Genomic DNA, 16,680 nt, shown 5'->3' on the forward strand with positions numbered 1-16,680 from the left:
TTAATATTTTTGATGCATTCCCTTTAGACAGGACTGAAATACAATGGCAAGTTTACCTTTCCATCACTTATAGGCTAAAAGAGTAAAGAAATGCCTGAAACGCAAAGGGATAATACATTTCACTATCTAAACTTGTACCACTGTTTATCACATGACAACAACAGACCAAACACTTCCTTCTGTGTTAAGTTTTATAAAACTGTTTCTCAGACCCTTAGTTTAGATTTTTCTAAAAGAGAGGTGTTCAACTCAGATTGATGGAAGCCTGTTAGGTAGTAGCATCCTCTTTAAGCCCCCACCTTTGCTAAAATACCTCCTATCAATGATTTGCTCAGCATTTCACATACAATACACAGTTTTAGTGCCTTCATCTCAAAAGATTAAATTAAAATTTGGAAAGGTACAGAGAAGGGAACATGGGCAATCAAATTATGCAACAGCATCTGCAAGAGAAATATCTGTACGTATCAGAAGTCTTTGATATGGGAAAAGGTGAAAAAGTGGCTGACCACTTGCCCTTCCAATATAAGATCTGGGGTCATCAGTGATGGTACTGGGTGTCAGACTTAAACATTTTATCATATGGTTTATATCAGATTTATCATATGGTGGCTGGTGCTCTGTGGGATCTCCTGGTCAAAGGGATGTCATAGATGAAAAAACTTAAGTGAATCCCAGTGAAACACCACAAATATGTGAAATAGATTCATTGGATAACACTAGACATGCAAACAGCATCACGTTCAGAAAATACACTGAGCTGAAAACAGGCAGATACTAGGACAGTATCAGGGCATCACGTATACTTTCCCTTGAGTGCTTCTAAGCGAACGTGAAAGACCAGTTAGACAAACCCTTGGGTCTTAAGACATATGGCTATTTTTATGGCTACTTTTATTTTCCCTGAAACTTCCAACTACTGCTGCCCGTCTCCAAGAATAGGAGGATTCGGGGCTGCATAAAAAAACATCCTTTGCCCTGAAAGACCTATTCACCCTACAGAGGAAGTAAGGGTAATTGGTCTGGTTGAGACAGAGCAGTATTTCCTAAGAAGCAGACAGACAGAGCAAGTATTTATCTTGACATCGCCTGATGAATGAGCATAAATGTACCTTCTGTACGGCCTCAAAGTATGCATCTACTGACCAGCCAGGAGATTTGCCTATTCTGGTCAGCTGTCCAGAAAGAGGCATGTACTGGTGGGCTGAATAAATCACTCAATGATCTGCATTAATACACATTCCACACGTTGCACAAACATGTTTTGAAGTATTTTGGATTATGTTTCCCATGTTAGTTTGCATTTATGTCTAAAGTTCATAGCTACTAGCTAAATTTAACATCCTTCCTGCACACCTGGAGAGACAGCATGACCTGAGGACAACTCAAGGGCACTAATTTTAAGACCTGCTGTTTCTTGATGCAAAGACAGGAAATGAGTGCAAAGCCTTCTAAGAGTAGGTTTCTAAGAGTTTGAGGACTAGATTCAAAGCAAGGACTGTGTATCCCTGCAATCAGCATTGACAGGAAGACAACTCAAGCTCAAATATGCACCATTACCTTAAGGGCATTTGCTTAGCCAATTATTTTCTTCATGTATATGTATACATACAAGTTAAAAAAAACACTTATTCTTTTCACACCCAATAAAATGCCAACATATCAGCTAAAAAATGAAAAAAGGGGGTGGGGGGCTATATTTGGGGGGCTATATTCTGAGTTAATTCTACTTGCTTATGTTCTTTTAAAAAAAGGCAAGAGCTTACTGCATTACGTATAAATTATGTATGTGCTTATAATCTGTCAGTGACAGTGCTGTAATTCCTGAATGCACATTTTTACCCCAGCAAAACACACTATTACTCAATAGCTCAGGGAAAAAAGTGACAAGCTACCTTGCATGATACATTGGCAGCAGCTACACCAAAGCTGATTCTACTTTAAACATCTTTGAATGTTTGTGTTCATGTTCTCTATCCTATGACATAATTTAACTTTTTATTTTTTTCCCTTTTTCTTCATCCTCCTCCCCCTCCCAGCAAAAGTTCCCTTATTATAAGCACATGAATGTTTAAAATCAGCTACTACTCTCATAATACAAAGTTGAGTTATATAATATTTTGTTAGCTTCAAATTTCACTGGTAAGTTTTTCCAATTTCTCCCCCTTGTACTGAGAGAATATTCTGATTTTAAATATATCAATTCTGATAAAAATAAAGTCTTAAAAAAAAAAATTCAAACTGTATCATGAGTGCTGTCAACAAGATAATATCTGTAAAATATTGTAGAGAGAATCTCTGTGTCTCTACAATCATGGATAACCACACCGTTTTATAAATGATGCTTGACTTTTGCTAAGAATGACAAAATTTGTACTCACTGTGTGCTGTGGTCTAAGTATGTTATCACTCTGTCTCCTTCTTCTTCCAAACGTTTATTAACATGGTGAAGATATTCTGGAACCTAGCAAAGGAAGGGAATGACAAGTTCAGCAGTTGAGTACAAAACCATAAAAGACAATCTTGTTTCATGGTGATAATTTTTAACTATAAACCTAAAGAGAGTTAATTGGAAAGGAATATTCCACCACAATGTTGTTATATATTATAAAAATATCTACACTTTTATTAAACAATATTACTTCATAACTGAAGTGTTATAACTGCACTTCACAGAAAGAAATAGATAAACAGCAATCTGAGATTATTGCTGAGGACATTTTTTTCCCCCTCAAAACCCAATGAGTTAAGCTAGTCCTTAACATATCATAGAGCATATTTCCAGTTGGTGTGATCCATATAGTTTGTCCAGCGGGCTATCTGTCCCTGTGGAGAGTTAGCACATATGAGACAGGTGTGAAACTTGGGCTTCAAATGACCAAAACAGTTATGCATATGTTTGTGTGTGTATAAATGCATACACACATACACATGTGTATGCATAAACATATAAATGTTTATAAATTACTTCATAAATTAGGGCCTTTTTTTGTGTGCTTTTTTCCTCAGCTTTCCACCAGGCCTACAAAGCAGTAAGACTTGTGGGGAAACTATGCATCAGAGCATTTCACCTCAGGTCCCGGAGGAACGTCAAGGCATGAGGTGAATGAAACAGGACTAGACAAAAAGGATCCACCTCGGTGCCACACAGACAGCCATTTTCAGAATGTTTGTAGCAAGTCAGCATTAAAATTGAATTAATAAAAGTAATACGCTGTATTTTAAGCCACCAAGAAACACTTCATTTGATTTACATTTTCAGAGAGGAACACATTTTCAGGCTGCCCACCACAGTGCATGATTTCATCTCAAGAGCACAGGAAACAAAGATGTCACGTCTATTTAACTAATAAGCAAAAGAAATAAAACTGACAAATAAATTTAACAAAACAGTAAAAAAAAAAAGTAAGAAGTTTACTTGGTATTAGGCACAGAGTAGAATGATGCCAGTGGATATTTCACAGCTCTTGGGCAAAGATACAGTTGATGGCACACCTTTAAGCTTTGTGTAGACATGAACTTTCTGGTAGTGTGACTTTAAATACACAAAAATATCACTGGGTTTCTCCACCCCTACGTTAGATTTAGATATGTTTCTATGACATATACATACATTCACATATAGAGGTAAAACATTAAGGCAAACCGGACTCCATTCTTCCCCTGGATACACAGTCCCCAAAGCGTAAACACCATTCACACCAATCAACTTCATTTACCATTACCACACTATGGCACTACCAAAAGTCCTCACATAATCCCACAGCAGATGAAACTAACATAAAAGCCGTCATCTCTATCATGCACCTACCTCTCTTTCTTGCATTAATCTTTGGCCCTCTGCAGCATATAAGCAATTTGTCTCTTCCAGAAACCTCTGTTCAAATGATTCCTTGTAAACCTGCTCAAGAGATGAATTCAGTTACTTACATTAAGCTGCCAGTAAGAGTAGCATATTCTGGTTGTCAGACATAAAAGGCAAGTAAAATCTCGGGAATGTACACCATTATGACAAGTGTTTAAAACTGCATAAACTCATAAGTTCTCTGTTTATCTACTGGTTTTAGAAATACTCTGATCAGCGTATTCTACTCTTTCCAGTGTAGCAATAGTGTGTTTCAGCCATCAATGCTAAAATTGTCTAAATTAACAGCTTGTTTAATTCATATAGACTAAAACTGGTACCCAACACAACAGTACATCTAATCCATTCAGGCTCAAGACTCAAACATGAAACCTCTGGCTTGACAAGCACTTAGTGTTGAGTTCACTAATTCAGCATCACAAGCAGACATCAAGCGATTGCTTCAGCCTTCTCTACACTAGCTCCATGTTCAACAGGATTAAATATTAGATTTCATTTTTTACCATCCTTTCCTTCAAGATAACTGGTATAACTTTCTGACCTATACATTAACAACAGTATATTCAACTATTTTCTGTATAAACCATGTATACATTTTTACAACAAGGCAACTGCTATAGAATAGGATTTACATGAACAGGAATCAGCTTTCAACAGCTGGTCCTCCACCGCATAATTGCCTAAAAAATCGGGAATGAATAGGAGCTTAATTGTTTTCAAATGAAATATAAGAGTTGCTTTATTAATTCATCTCTCACCACAGGCTAACCTTTGGTGAAAGAAAAAAGAGAAGCAGAGATCCTGGAGTATAATTACAGGATTATAAGCACATCTGTGCCTCGATATAGTGACAGGTAATACAAAAGAACAGAATAGGTTTGGTTAGGTTCCCTAGTGAAGAAAAAAAATCCCACTGTTGAGCCAGTGAAGACAACTGCAGACTGAAATCCAATTCTGTAAGAAGGATCCAAGAAAGAGCAATGTTTATCTTTAGTTGGCAGAGTATATTACTAAAAATAATCAGTGTTAACACCTACAAAAAAATGATGCAATTAGAGAAGACTTGCAAGTAACAATGGGATAAAAGTGGGAAGGGGCATGCATCTGATCTGAAAATTCATTGACAGAAGTTTTTCTTCTCTCTTAAACAGAATAATTACTTAAAATTCTTTCTCATACACTACAGGGAGTTATGGGTGAAAGTCTGGAAGGTTAAAGTGAAAGGCAGAAAAGCAGATAATCTGCCTGGCCAAAAAGTACTTTCTAATAGTCTTTTATGCAGTCTTCCTCTTTGCACTCTTGTTTAAACCTTTACCCAGTTTTGTAATAATGTGTGTCACTTGGGAACAGAGCAACCTGAACCGTTTCTAAGAATGAAAGAGAGCTCCTAAGTTGTATCGCACATCACACAAGGTCAACGAGAAGACAACACATACCCAAGTAAAAATCACAGTATTCTTTAATATTCTGTCTGGTTACTTAGTATCTATTCTAATGAAAAATTCCAGTTATCTATAGACCGACCATAACCATTTTAAAATGTTTGCCTTAACTTAGCATCTAATTCTGTCTTTGGTCTCTGCTAAGAAGTTGCTGACGTAGCGATGTCTTTTGTGGCAAGACCCAGGATCTGGACTCCAAAAACCTTTCTACAGTGACAGAACTAGTCTTTTTTGGTTGCTACACTCCACCTTCACTAGGATTACAACTGGTTAAGACAGACAGGTATTACACATACTAAAAGACGTGCAAACCTTGCAAAGCCTGAAGGCCAGTGCATCAGCTAAGAAAAACAAGCAGAGGTCTCATTTACAAATACAGAACAAAAGACTAGATGGGGTAAATAAAAGGGAACCACTTCTCAATCTCTTAGACAGATTTTAAAGCTTACTAGAAGAATACAATTGTCTGTAGAACATACATATTAGAGAAGTCCAAAGTCTGTTTTTAAGTGTAGTGGTTATTAGTGAAATTTGCTGTACTCACCTGCAGATCAGACAGCATGCTCAACAAACTTCGTAGCAAGCTTCTGTCCACAGCTTCACCACTTCGTTCTCGTTCAATCAGCAGAAGGATTCCATCAATAGTCTTATTTTGAACTTGCTTATCACTAATGACATGGTTTCTAAATAACTCTAGCCCCATATCCCTGAAGGAAAATTGAAAATTAATAAATCATATTTTTGATTCTTTTCAAAAATCTGCATCTCAGTTTAAGAAAATACATACATATTACAAAATAAATACATAATATATACAATACAGAGAGTGAATGTATTAATTGTGCATATATTCTCTTTGACACGATCCACTAAGGGAACTACAACGATAACCATCACAAAAATACCAGGTAAGGTGCTACAAGATAACTTTAGTTTATGCATAGTTCAGGTGAGAATTATGAGCAGTCTGTATTTCACATAATAGACAATAATGATCTCTGGGTATAAAAAAACAAAACACCACCATCAACAACAAAAAAACACATTACTATCACAAAAATAATTACAAAAATGAACATCTACCTTCACATAAGATCAGCCTTTAAGTCATTTATAAATTGTTTCCAATCATGAATTCTCTGTACATTTATGACCTTATGATCACCTGTATCAGATTTGCGTTTCATACAACGCAAGGATGAGGAATGATGCCTCTACATCTGGCCATGAAGAAGTCAATTATTAGTCATGTTCTTTATCAAGGAAAACAGAAGAATCTTAGGTAAAAGTTGTTACCCCCAACTTCTTCATATGCATCGAGATTTCAGTAAATGGGTCTTTCCCAGTCTGACCAAAAAAGCACAAAGTATGAACAGATCCCTTCGATGACTTTTAGTAAAAAAAAAAAAACAAACCAGCCTAACAAAGAAAAAAAAAAAGAAAGAAAAACTAACGTAGAGTCCAGAAGGGAAGACTTCACAGGGGACCAAACTAGCGCAAGGTGGGAAAAGGCCACAAGCTTCCTCCCCAAGCCTGAGGAGCTCTCTAAAGCATAGAAGTAATGCAGAAAGGGAAGAGGCACGCTGTTACTTCAGCATTTTTTCTACATCTTTTTTGCTTTAGATGGAGTAACGATACCAAAAAAAATTTGGCAAAGCCTGGGTTTGTTTGCCTTGGTGATGATATATTTCTCAGGAAGGATGCTTACAAACAGAACACCCAAAGACGTGACCATGGGGCATTCAAAGTCCAGCAGCAGCAACCTCAAAGCTCCAAGCCACAGCTCTCAACTCACAACAGGCCAGTGCAGGAAAGATTATCTGCACCTTGTGAGCGTACCTAACTTATTTAAAAAAACAACAAAACAGAGCCAGTAGCCAGGCTTTGAACTTTGCCAAACCAGGAGCACCTGCAGTACAGCTGGGCCCAGAGGCAGCAGCCAGAGGAGGCTCCCAGCACAGCCTCACCCAGGCGGTGACAGCTGCAGCTGTGTGCCTGAACTTGTCAGCGTATCTCCTCTGACCTTCTTCTTTTACCTTCACTTCACTACAGGTATTCGTGGGGATGGCGGAAATGATGCATGCCTACACCACTGCGTAAATTTCCACAAATCGACACAGAATTGGGATCCGCCCATTACATAGGTCAAATATTACGTGAAAATTTTATTTTCAACCTTTACAAATATAGTAGCATGTGCAGATTCTAAAGATCAGAGAAATGCCTACGTAGATACCTACCATATCGAAGGAAGCATTGAATTCTGAAGTACATATGTGCGATCCAGAAATAAGAAAATGCTTCTGATCATGATCTGAAAATACATTAAAAAAATCATTTTTGCCTTCATCAGCATATAGCATTTTAAGTTGTAAGACAAATTCTGAAAGTTGTATCACAGACATGTATACCTTAATTGCTGATACATCTATTTTCAACTCTTGTGGTGACGACTTGTATGGCCACCGATATGTAATTTATTGATGTTAATGCTATGACTAAGCAGTACAACAAAAATATATTGAAAATGGTTTTCAAATTCATACGCATTTAACCAGTTTTGTTAGCCTGTTTTAGCACTATTTAAGTTTCAGTGCTATTGAGATGAATAAGCCATTTAAACAGCATCACCAACACTTTCAGTAAACACCCTGAAATAGCATGCTGCTGTGGTTTTCACTTTTAATTTTATTTTTATTTTTTTAAAAGAAGCTTTAAGCAGAGACACTAATAAATTGTGCAAAAGGCATTTTCACAATGGAAGTTCGTTGCTTCTGAAGCAATTGTCAAGCTGACAGTTTCTGGCCAACCATATCAAAGTAAAAGAGCAATGAGACTGTTTTGTTTTGTTTTTTCCTTAAACACCACAAGTGCTAATTCAGCACAAAGACAAGAAAGCCACTTGCCACAGGTTGCTGCTTTGAGGACCAAAACAAAACAAAAAAGAACTCTCAAAAGTAATTAAAGTGAACAGAGTTCCTATTTTTACAAAAACACAAGTCCAGTTTAATTACAGTTTTGAGGCAAAAGCCTTCAAGTCCATGTTCACCAGACTGTTGAATTTATTTTGCATAGTTTCCACAACACTTTCCATTTTTATTTGAGATAAAAAGCACTTACCTCTGCCCATCCCCCACAGGGGAGGGGAAAGAAAAGGACTTGAGGAATGAAAATAGAAATTCAGCTATTTTGGGCACCTGTAGCCAAAGCTAGGTGAGAATGCAATGAAAACTTTCAAATGCTGTCTTAGAATTACAAGGAAACGTTTTAAAAGGACAATTCCTATGAAGCGTATTTGAGAGGGGATGTTTTTCTATAACATAATTCATCATGGAGGTTGATGACAAAAAGGGGAAAGCGATTTAGTTCTTTAATCTCTCTGTATATTCATCTCCGGCATCACAACAAGAAAGTCACAAATTAACCCAGCTGTTGGAGCTATCTAAAAGCAGAGTTTGTGGATTCTTCAGTTACTCAAGGTGCAAACAGCCAACAATTTCACAAGCGTCTATACATTTCTGAGCGATATTTCAGCATCAGAGTCAACAGCACTGCAGAACCTGGCTTTCAACAACAAAACCGCCCCCAGCTAACAAAGGGGAAAGTGAAAGGCTATGCTGAAACTTGGAGGAGATGCAACAGTCCCAAGTTAAAACCGTAACAAATTCCCCTTTGCCAGACTTCGCATCTCAAGGATGCATGTTCTGAACAAACATTCAACTTACCATTTGTCTGCAATGATCTTGCCAGCATTTATTTATCTTCTTTAAAAATAAAAGACTATCCAGAGAATCTGTACAACACCTATTAAGGAAAACTAGCTTGCCAGTAATGTCTGAGGCCAGATTCCAGAGATGATCTTTGCCAGCCATTAAGCAAATCTGCTCTCTGGATGTTCTGATGTTACTGGGACTGCCTAGGGATAAACGGTTAATTGCAAAGCTTCTGCCCAGCACAGGGGATGGCAATTTTCCAACAGGCCTCCCTGTGTTTTCAAGGAATAATGCTCACAGCTCTTCAGCAATACCATCTAGCGGCTGCACCGTACAACTCCGATACAGATTTAAACAAGAAATCCCATCAGTGTCAAAAACAACGTTATTGCCAATCGAGGTGAGCTGGACAGAAAGGTTTACTTTGTTTAATGAGTTCACACTGTGCGCAACAGGAGTGACCCTAATCTCTTAAAAGCAGTTACAGTTTTAAATAATCCTCAATAAATCCAAATACCACTCTTTTCATGTACACCTCTAGGTCTCCCGAAGTAAACTATAAAGTTTTATGAGCTACACAACAGATCCAGTTGTTACTTATGCTTTCAGAATTCCAGGATGTCATATAAGTAAATCCAAGTGGGGCTTTGCCTTCCTTCCACACACAGTATCATCCCCAACTCCCTCTGGCCAAATCTGATTAATGTAATCTCACGTCCTTGAGACATAAAGCACTATACCTGTAATATACAAAATTCTCAGCTCTGCAGACACTGGTTCTGTTGGGCTCGTGGGGAGAAAGTGACGTTTTAAAATTTAAGTCTTACCACATCTCTTCAGAAGATGGGCTGAAGTCTGAAAAGCCTGGGATGCAAAACTGGCCAACTGCACACCTCTTTAAAGTAGACTAAAACACTTGGATCTCAGTTATGTTTAAGAGACTGCTGCACTAATTAATGTACTTTTTAGTTAGAGGTGATTTTTAATGCATCAAATTAAATCTAATGAAAAAACATGCTACATAATTAAGAGCTGTATCCACAGTGCCAATTTATGTATCAATACTTCTCATGTGCCATGCAGAAGCCAGGCTCCTTCACTGGGACAAAAATAAAATAAAAAAAAGAAGGCCATGCTGGGACTTATCTAGAAAGAAAAAAAATAAATAGAGAAAGCAATTTATCTTCTTCATGTGTGTAGACACCTACCTGGGGAATGCAGTGAACTGAGAAACTGAGAGTTACAATCCAAAGCACATTTAAGGCATCTGCCTAGAAAGAGGACTCTTTCTGGGCCCCGTTCCCCTGTTTCTATTTCAACCAATGATTTTCTGTAATAAAATACAGGCAGGAGAGCTGGGAAACAGGGTTAGCACTCAGATCACCGCAGCATCTGTTCACTACGGCACTCTCCAGCATCTGTTTGCCAAGGCACTCTCGAGGACAGCCTGGTGGGCGTAGACTCTACTTACCCTACTTCCCGAGCAAGCACAACCAGTAGGCTATTATACAGAAGACACATAAAGCACGCTCTCAGCATGCAAAGCACAATGGGCTTCAGAAAAGAGGGCTGGCTGCACCCAAGTGTACAGGGAGGATCTGCAGGCACTGCTGTTATCAGTTCAGCCACAGAAAGAGAAGCCTGGTAACGTAACTTGAGAAAACTATGGGGAAATTTTCCGTAAAAAAATCAGTGTTCTGCAGGTCCCAAGGCAGCCAAGTCATCTTCTGAACTTTCATCTCTCTTCCAAAAATCTCCCAAGGTGCACGTGAGGTATCCAAAGGGCTTGTTGAACACCTCTGCTACATATTGGTGCTGACCAGCACTTATAATTAGTCATACAGCCAGGTGTACTTTGTATATTGTTATTTAGACTGATAGTGCTACTGAAATTTTCTAGACTAGCTGTAAAATTTGGACTCCTACTAAAATAAACAGTTGTCACCATGCTACTTCTCTGTACCCCAAAATTATTTACCCAGGTGACTAAAGTTGTATATGGTTGATTTGAAAATATTTAAGTGGTAAACTGAGAACCTCTTAACACGCTTGCAACTAATGTTGACATTTTTTTAAAAACGGTTATTATAAAAAATATTTGAACCCAAATCTGACTATATCTGCGCACAAGAAAAAGGATATTCTCTAAATTGAAGAATTTGTGCTTTCACATGATCTTCACAGACTTGTCGCAGCTGTTTGTACAGTGTAGCAGAGACTTTGTAAGAACAGAGATTTTCAACAGCCTAAAACCAAAAAAGTTGAGATGAGATTAAAAAATTAAATCAACTCAGATTTATCCTGTGTTATCAAGACCAACACCAAATATGAAAAAAAAAATCAATATTACTTGTTGAAACTATGCATCAAAATAAAGCTTATCAAAATAAAATTAGCCAAACTATAGAAAAATTACGATTTCATGATTCCTTTCTGACTTTGGTCCTTTCTTACACTGTCAGATGTTACCTACAAAGTTCACCGTCACCATCTCAATCATATTTCAGATGTGCTGTTAAACATTACAAGATTTTTTTCCCCCATTCATATTGCTCAGCAGCAGAACTCTTTCTGTAGGTCCATTTGTGTATCCTTCCACATGTGCACACTGGTGTTCCTATTTATTTTATAAAAACAGAATTGCACTGAACATTTTCATCCCTTCTCTTAATAACATTAAGGATGAATTACTGTTGTATACTGATGCATTTCATCATTGCTGTAGATTGAGTGTTTAATTATTAAGCATTATTTTCAAAGACATTTAAATAAGATGGGGTTTACATCTTTCACATTCATTAGGTGAGGTAGAAATAACATCAGAGCCAAACATTTAAACTATTGCCTCAAAATAAGTATATGATTAGTATAGTTGGTAGCTTGTCATTTTATTAGCTTATTTCTTTCTATTACCACTGATTCACACACTAGGTATAAGGCATAAAAACTGTGGAAAAAAGAACAAAAACATTAACAATTAAATAACTTGAATTAATTTATTTGGACCTCGTGGGATTCAGTTGAGGAGCTACCCTTGCTAATTAAGAACACCAGCTCTGCCCCAAACCAAGTGTTGCTGTGGTCACTACTTTAATGTGAACTGAGTTGTTACGCAGCTGATGTAGGCTATGCTGGGACAGCTCTGGACACCTCTGTAATCCTGTTGTTCAGCTATACAGCCATTACATTGTCTCACACTAACATTTTTTTTCCTCACAAGAAACTGAGTGGGAATACCAAAGAGAAAACGTAGCCTCACTTGATACTACTGCCTATATTTAGAGTTTGTTCCAGGCACGCTTTATTTTAACTTGTGTGCCGTATTTCAATAAACTATTTTATTAATAGACCGCAGCATCTAAAATGAATCACAATGAAGACAGACAAACACTCTGTGAGAGCTGTAAAATTCGCAGTAAGTACTTGTGGCCATTCAGTGCTTCATACAAAATTATCCAAAGGAGTTGGAAAAGATGAGAAAACCACCTCAGCTTCCTTTATTCTGTGATAGGGTACTGCAGAGAACACTGCCTGACACTTGAAGCACTATTTCATTAGGGTGACCAAGAGTGACCCAAGAATGTGTTCCCTTGTTCCAGGGGATTTTTTGTTGAGGAACAGCATAAATGAACTTGGAGAAAGTTTCAGTATTTCCCCAGTGCTTGGTCTTTACTCGGTTCTGCTGATATTTTAGCTTTTGTGGGTGCGCCTTGTGATATGAAACGTTATGCTGCCTAATGCCAGCACGTAACTCTTTGTCGAAGGACTGGTACATGATCTTCACTCTGATTTACTTTAAGACCACACAAACGACTGTGCTAGCACGTGAGCAGGTCAAGAGAGAGGTGAAGGGGAAAGTGGCTCTTTGGGCAGCAGCACTGGCTTCAAGTGTGCTTCAAACCGCAGCCTCATCACCTCAGTACTGCCTCTAACTAGCTGGGGCTTTCTTTTGTGACTGGTGTGTGTGGGGGGGTGAAACAGTAATTCTCTTCTTCTTCATCTCTTGATTAATTCAGAGTTGTTGCTGTCCCTCTTTCTGAAGAAGTGTAATTTGACTTTTATTCATCTTGCACACAATTAGTCTGGGAAAAAAAAAAAGCTGTAGTAATTACTGCATCTACAACGATAGGAAAGAGACAACGCTGCAGGCTCTTTGCCTACACAAACCTAGTACAAGTTTTGAATAACACCTTTAATGGCTTGTTTTGAGCAGTCTTCAGTTTTAGTATGCAAATTATTGCTACTGCTTGTTCTATTTCCTCCATTGGTGCTAACATCCTGAAGAGCCTGTCTTCTAAAACACAAAATGAAAACAAAAACGTACTCATAAGGTGCCTTACACTGCTTTTTGCTTTTCTGGTCTTGAAATGGGTACATAAGGTGACCCCTGCAACAAACAGTAACCACACACAACTATTTTTCAGACACTTTGTTATTTTTTGTGAGACATAGCCCTTCCTATCCATCCATACAAATAAAAGTCTGGTCAGGGCTCCAGTATTATTTTTTTCCTTCACCGCAACAATATCTTTCTCTATGCCCTCAGAAAAGGCATTGCTGCCCTGTTTCGGTTTATTTAGGATCTTGTTGCAAAGGGAATTTTCTTTCTCCATTATTTTTAATCACTCGCTGCTCACTTGGCAATTCTTTGCACTGCCCCACTTTCTCTATCCCATCAAATACCAGCTACTTCTATCAAAATCTGTGCAATCCACCACCAATCCCAGACATCATTTCTATTTTAGTAGCAAAAAAATTGGCTGCCGCCCTCCCATTGCTCACTGGCTCTGCCAAGCACCTTCCTGCTTTAACCCCTGCTGGCCACTAATGCTTGGGAAGGAGTATCCTTTGGATTTCCCACTGGGCCTTGTCACTGTTCTTCACTTTTTCCTCAGCCACAGTGTCAAATTAAACAAATCAAAAAGTTCAAGAGCAGCCTGCCTACCTCACCGAGCCCCAGCAGGCTCTCACCTGCTCTCAGGATGCCAAAGATGCACAAAAAGCAGCCCCGACAGCAAAAACAGCTGGCACAAATGCAGAATTTTTCCCCAGTGGATGGCTCCATGCTCACCAACAGGCAGTTAAAACTATCTGTAAGTACAGATCAGGTTTCCAATAGATGCTGAACTTCATCTTTTATTCCTTTGGCAGGAGAAGGAGTACGTATGCATGGGCACACTCACAGCCACCACCCACTGTATGGAAAACTTGCTGATTTGCACCAGTGCCTTGCAGATTATTGGGCTGACCTTATAACGTGCAGTTTTCCCAAACAAAAAAAGCAAAAAGTACAGCTCTCCCTCCACAGCTTATCTGAAATCTCTCTCGTTCTCTTCTGCCAAAACTCAAGCCTGTACCCTGGCGATTTCATACCCATATTACTATAATCTCATTTCCGAGCCTCTGAAAACAAGTTAGGTAACATTCAAAGCATCTGTGGTTTTCTTCCCCCCCCCCCTCTTTTTTTTTTATTTTAAGCTGGGCATGAAAGAGCATGATTTTTCAAATGCTCGTTTTAAAACCATGAAACATATCACGTAATTCAAACTCTGCAAGCCTGTAAACATTAATAGATGAATGTATCAGTCCAGTTACCTGTTTAAGGGCATTAAATCCTATTAAGTCAATATGCATTTACATAATGAGCCATTTTAGAACCATACATTATATACCTTAACTAATCACAGAGAGAAAACTAACCGTCTCTCAAAATTCAGCCTGATTTTTTGACCACAGACCCAATGTGGACTGCTGGCTTTGTCCTCCCTCAGAGTCTCTACTTCGCAGACAACATCAAATCTATTTCTTCTGAAGATTTGGAAAATTTGGGGTGAGAACATTAACGCCTTAAGTCCTGATCTGGCAGTGAGATCCCCAGCTGCAGACCAAACACCTGCACCCACAGAAAACTCGTAATTAACTTAAGCTATGTAGCAGAACTTACCGCATCGGTAATTTTCATAATGGCACGATCGTTGAAAAAATTACTACTCCAGCTAAGTATCTTAATGCACATACGTTTAAAATAATAAAGAACTAAGCCATAATTAATGGAGAAAGTAGAAAGGAAGAACAGGCTTGTGACTACTTTTTTAATTCATCCATAGCCCCTCTCTAGTAATCCAGACGTTCCAGCAATACTTTTTCACTATTTTCACTAAAAAAATGAAAGCCTTGATTGCCATGAAAACACAACAGCGCTCTGACTGAAGTAAACTGAGAGTCTGGTGTCTGCTCCACCGAGATCCTTTCTTTCATTCCCCGAAGAGTATTGATGCTGAAGTCTGATTCTTGTTAGAACAAATACTTTAACATTTACTATCCACAAGACACCAAAGCATATAGAAAATAAGGTATTATAGAATATGCACCTGCAAAACCTGGTGAACCTAACACCCCACTTTCAGCATCTGGAGGGGTCACGGTATCAGAGGCTGATCGCCCAGCCCTGCCCAGCCCCAGCTTTCCAAGCCTCCCGACACAAATTGCTTTTTCATGGGCCCAGATCCCGGTAGCTCTCCGAGGAGCTCCCAAACTGAAAAACTGAGTGGAAACACAGCATGGGGAGCGCAGCTAGGAAGGTGCAGTCAGCTTGGAACAAACCAAGCGCCACCAGGTTACACCCGCAGCCCTCAGAGCAGCGAAATTTCCCTTCCAGGAGCCAGCGAAACCCCAAAGGCGTTACCTGGTAGAGCTCCTCGAGGTTGTACTTGATGGAAACGCTGCTCTGGATCGCTCCCACGGCGTCGTGGAGTTTCTGCCAGGTGTCCTGCGTGTAGTTATCGGGCAGCCTGGGCCTTTCTGCCGAGAGACACAGCGCGGGGCGCTGCCAGCGGGCGGCGGGGGGGCAGGGCCCTGCGGAGCCATTTCGCCCCCCCCCCCCCCCCCCCCCGCTACCGCCCGGCTCCGGCACCGTGGGGGGTGGGGGGGGGGCGCCCGGTGCCAGGCGAGGCGGCGGCACCGCGATACGCGGGTGTCCCCCCGGCACATCGCGATAAGGCGGCGGGGGGAGCCTCCCCACGCTGTAAACAAGGGAGGGGAGAGGGCCGGGCCCCGGCACCTGCACCCACCTCTGAAGTTCTTGATGACCAGTTTCTTGGACGGGGCGGCGGCGGCGGCGCCGCCTCCCCCCCGGCTGCTGGCGGCGGTGGCGGCGAGCGAGGCGGGCTTGGTGAGCCCGTTGGTGTGCCCCACCAGGGCCGACAAGTGCGGCTTCTTCTGCGGCTCGTCCGCCATCTCCGCCCCGGGCGCCGTGTCCGGCCGGGGCAAGGCGCTGGGCTGGGCTGGGCCGCTTGGTCCCCGCCTCCGCTCCCTCCTCCTCCTCCTCCTCCTCCTCCTCCTCCTCCTCCTCCTCCTCCTCCTCCTCCTCCTCCTCCGCCCGCCCCCACGGCTCCAGCGGTCACCGGCAAGCGCCCGCCTCCCCCCCGCGGCGCCCCGGCCGCCGTCTCGCCGCCCCAGCCGCTGGGCGCTGCGGGCAGCAGCAGCCCCACGCATAAAATGGCTCCCGGGCGCTCCCCGCCATGGCAGCCCCCTTGGGGGGGGGGGGGTGAAGGGGCGGCCGGGGAGCGGATGGGCTTTAGTAGCGGTGCTTTCAAGAGCTGTGTGTTCAACGGGACGGGCGCGGCCGCTATCGAAGCCGCTAGAGACCGCTCACAGCCGC

General features: G+C 40.7%; 1 protein-coding gene across 1 annotated transcript in view; it reads right to left on the reverse strand.

Moving 5' to 3' along the window:
- The window catches only part of CUL4A (cullin 4A), a 35,426-nt gene extending 19,105 nt beyond the window's left edge, over positions 1-16,321 (reverse strand). Inside the window, exons 1-8 of the mRNA XM_035317718.1 lie at positions 16,091-16,321; positions 15,706-15,821; positions 11,163-11,266; positions 9,033-9,102; positions 7,548-7,621; positions 5,852-6,014; positions 3,812-3,901; positions 2,382-2,464 (exon numbers count right to left, since the gene is read on the reverse strand). Coding sequence (XP_035173609.1) covers positions 2,382-2,464; positions 3,812-3,901; positions 5,852-6,014; positions 7,548-7,621; positions 9,033-9,102; positions 11,163-11,266; positions 15,706-15,821; positions 16,091-16,256 — 866 coding nt within the window. The 5' untranslated portion in view covers positions 16,257-16,321. The remainder of the gene's footprint in view (positions 1-2,381; positions 2,465-3,811; positions 3,902-5,851; positions 6,015-7,547; positions 7,622-9,032; positions 9,103-11,162; positions 11,267-15,705; positions 15,822-16,090) is intronic.
- Positions 16,322-16,680: the final 359 nt, after the last annotated feature.

This window comes from Oxyura jamaicensis, chromosome 1, assembly GCF_011077185.1.
Source record: "Oxyura jamaicensis isolate SHBP4307 breed ruddy duck chromosome 1, BPBGC_Ojam_1.0, whole genome shotgun sequence".
In the NCBI taxonomy this organism is placed as follows: domain Eukaryota; kingdom Metazoa; phylum Chordata; class Aves; order Anseriformes; family Anatidae; genus Oxyura; species Oxyura jamaicensis.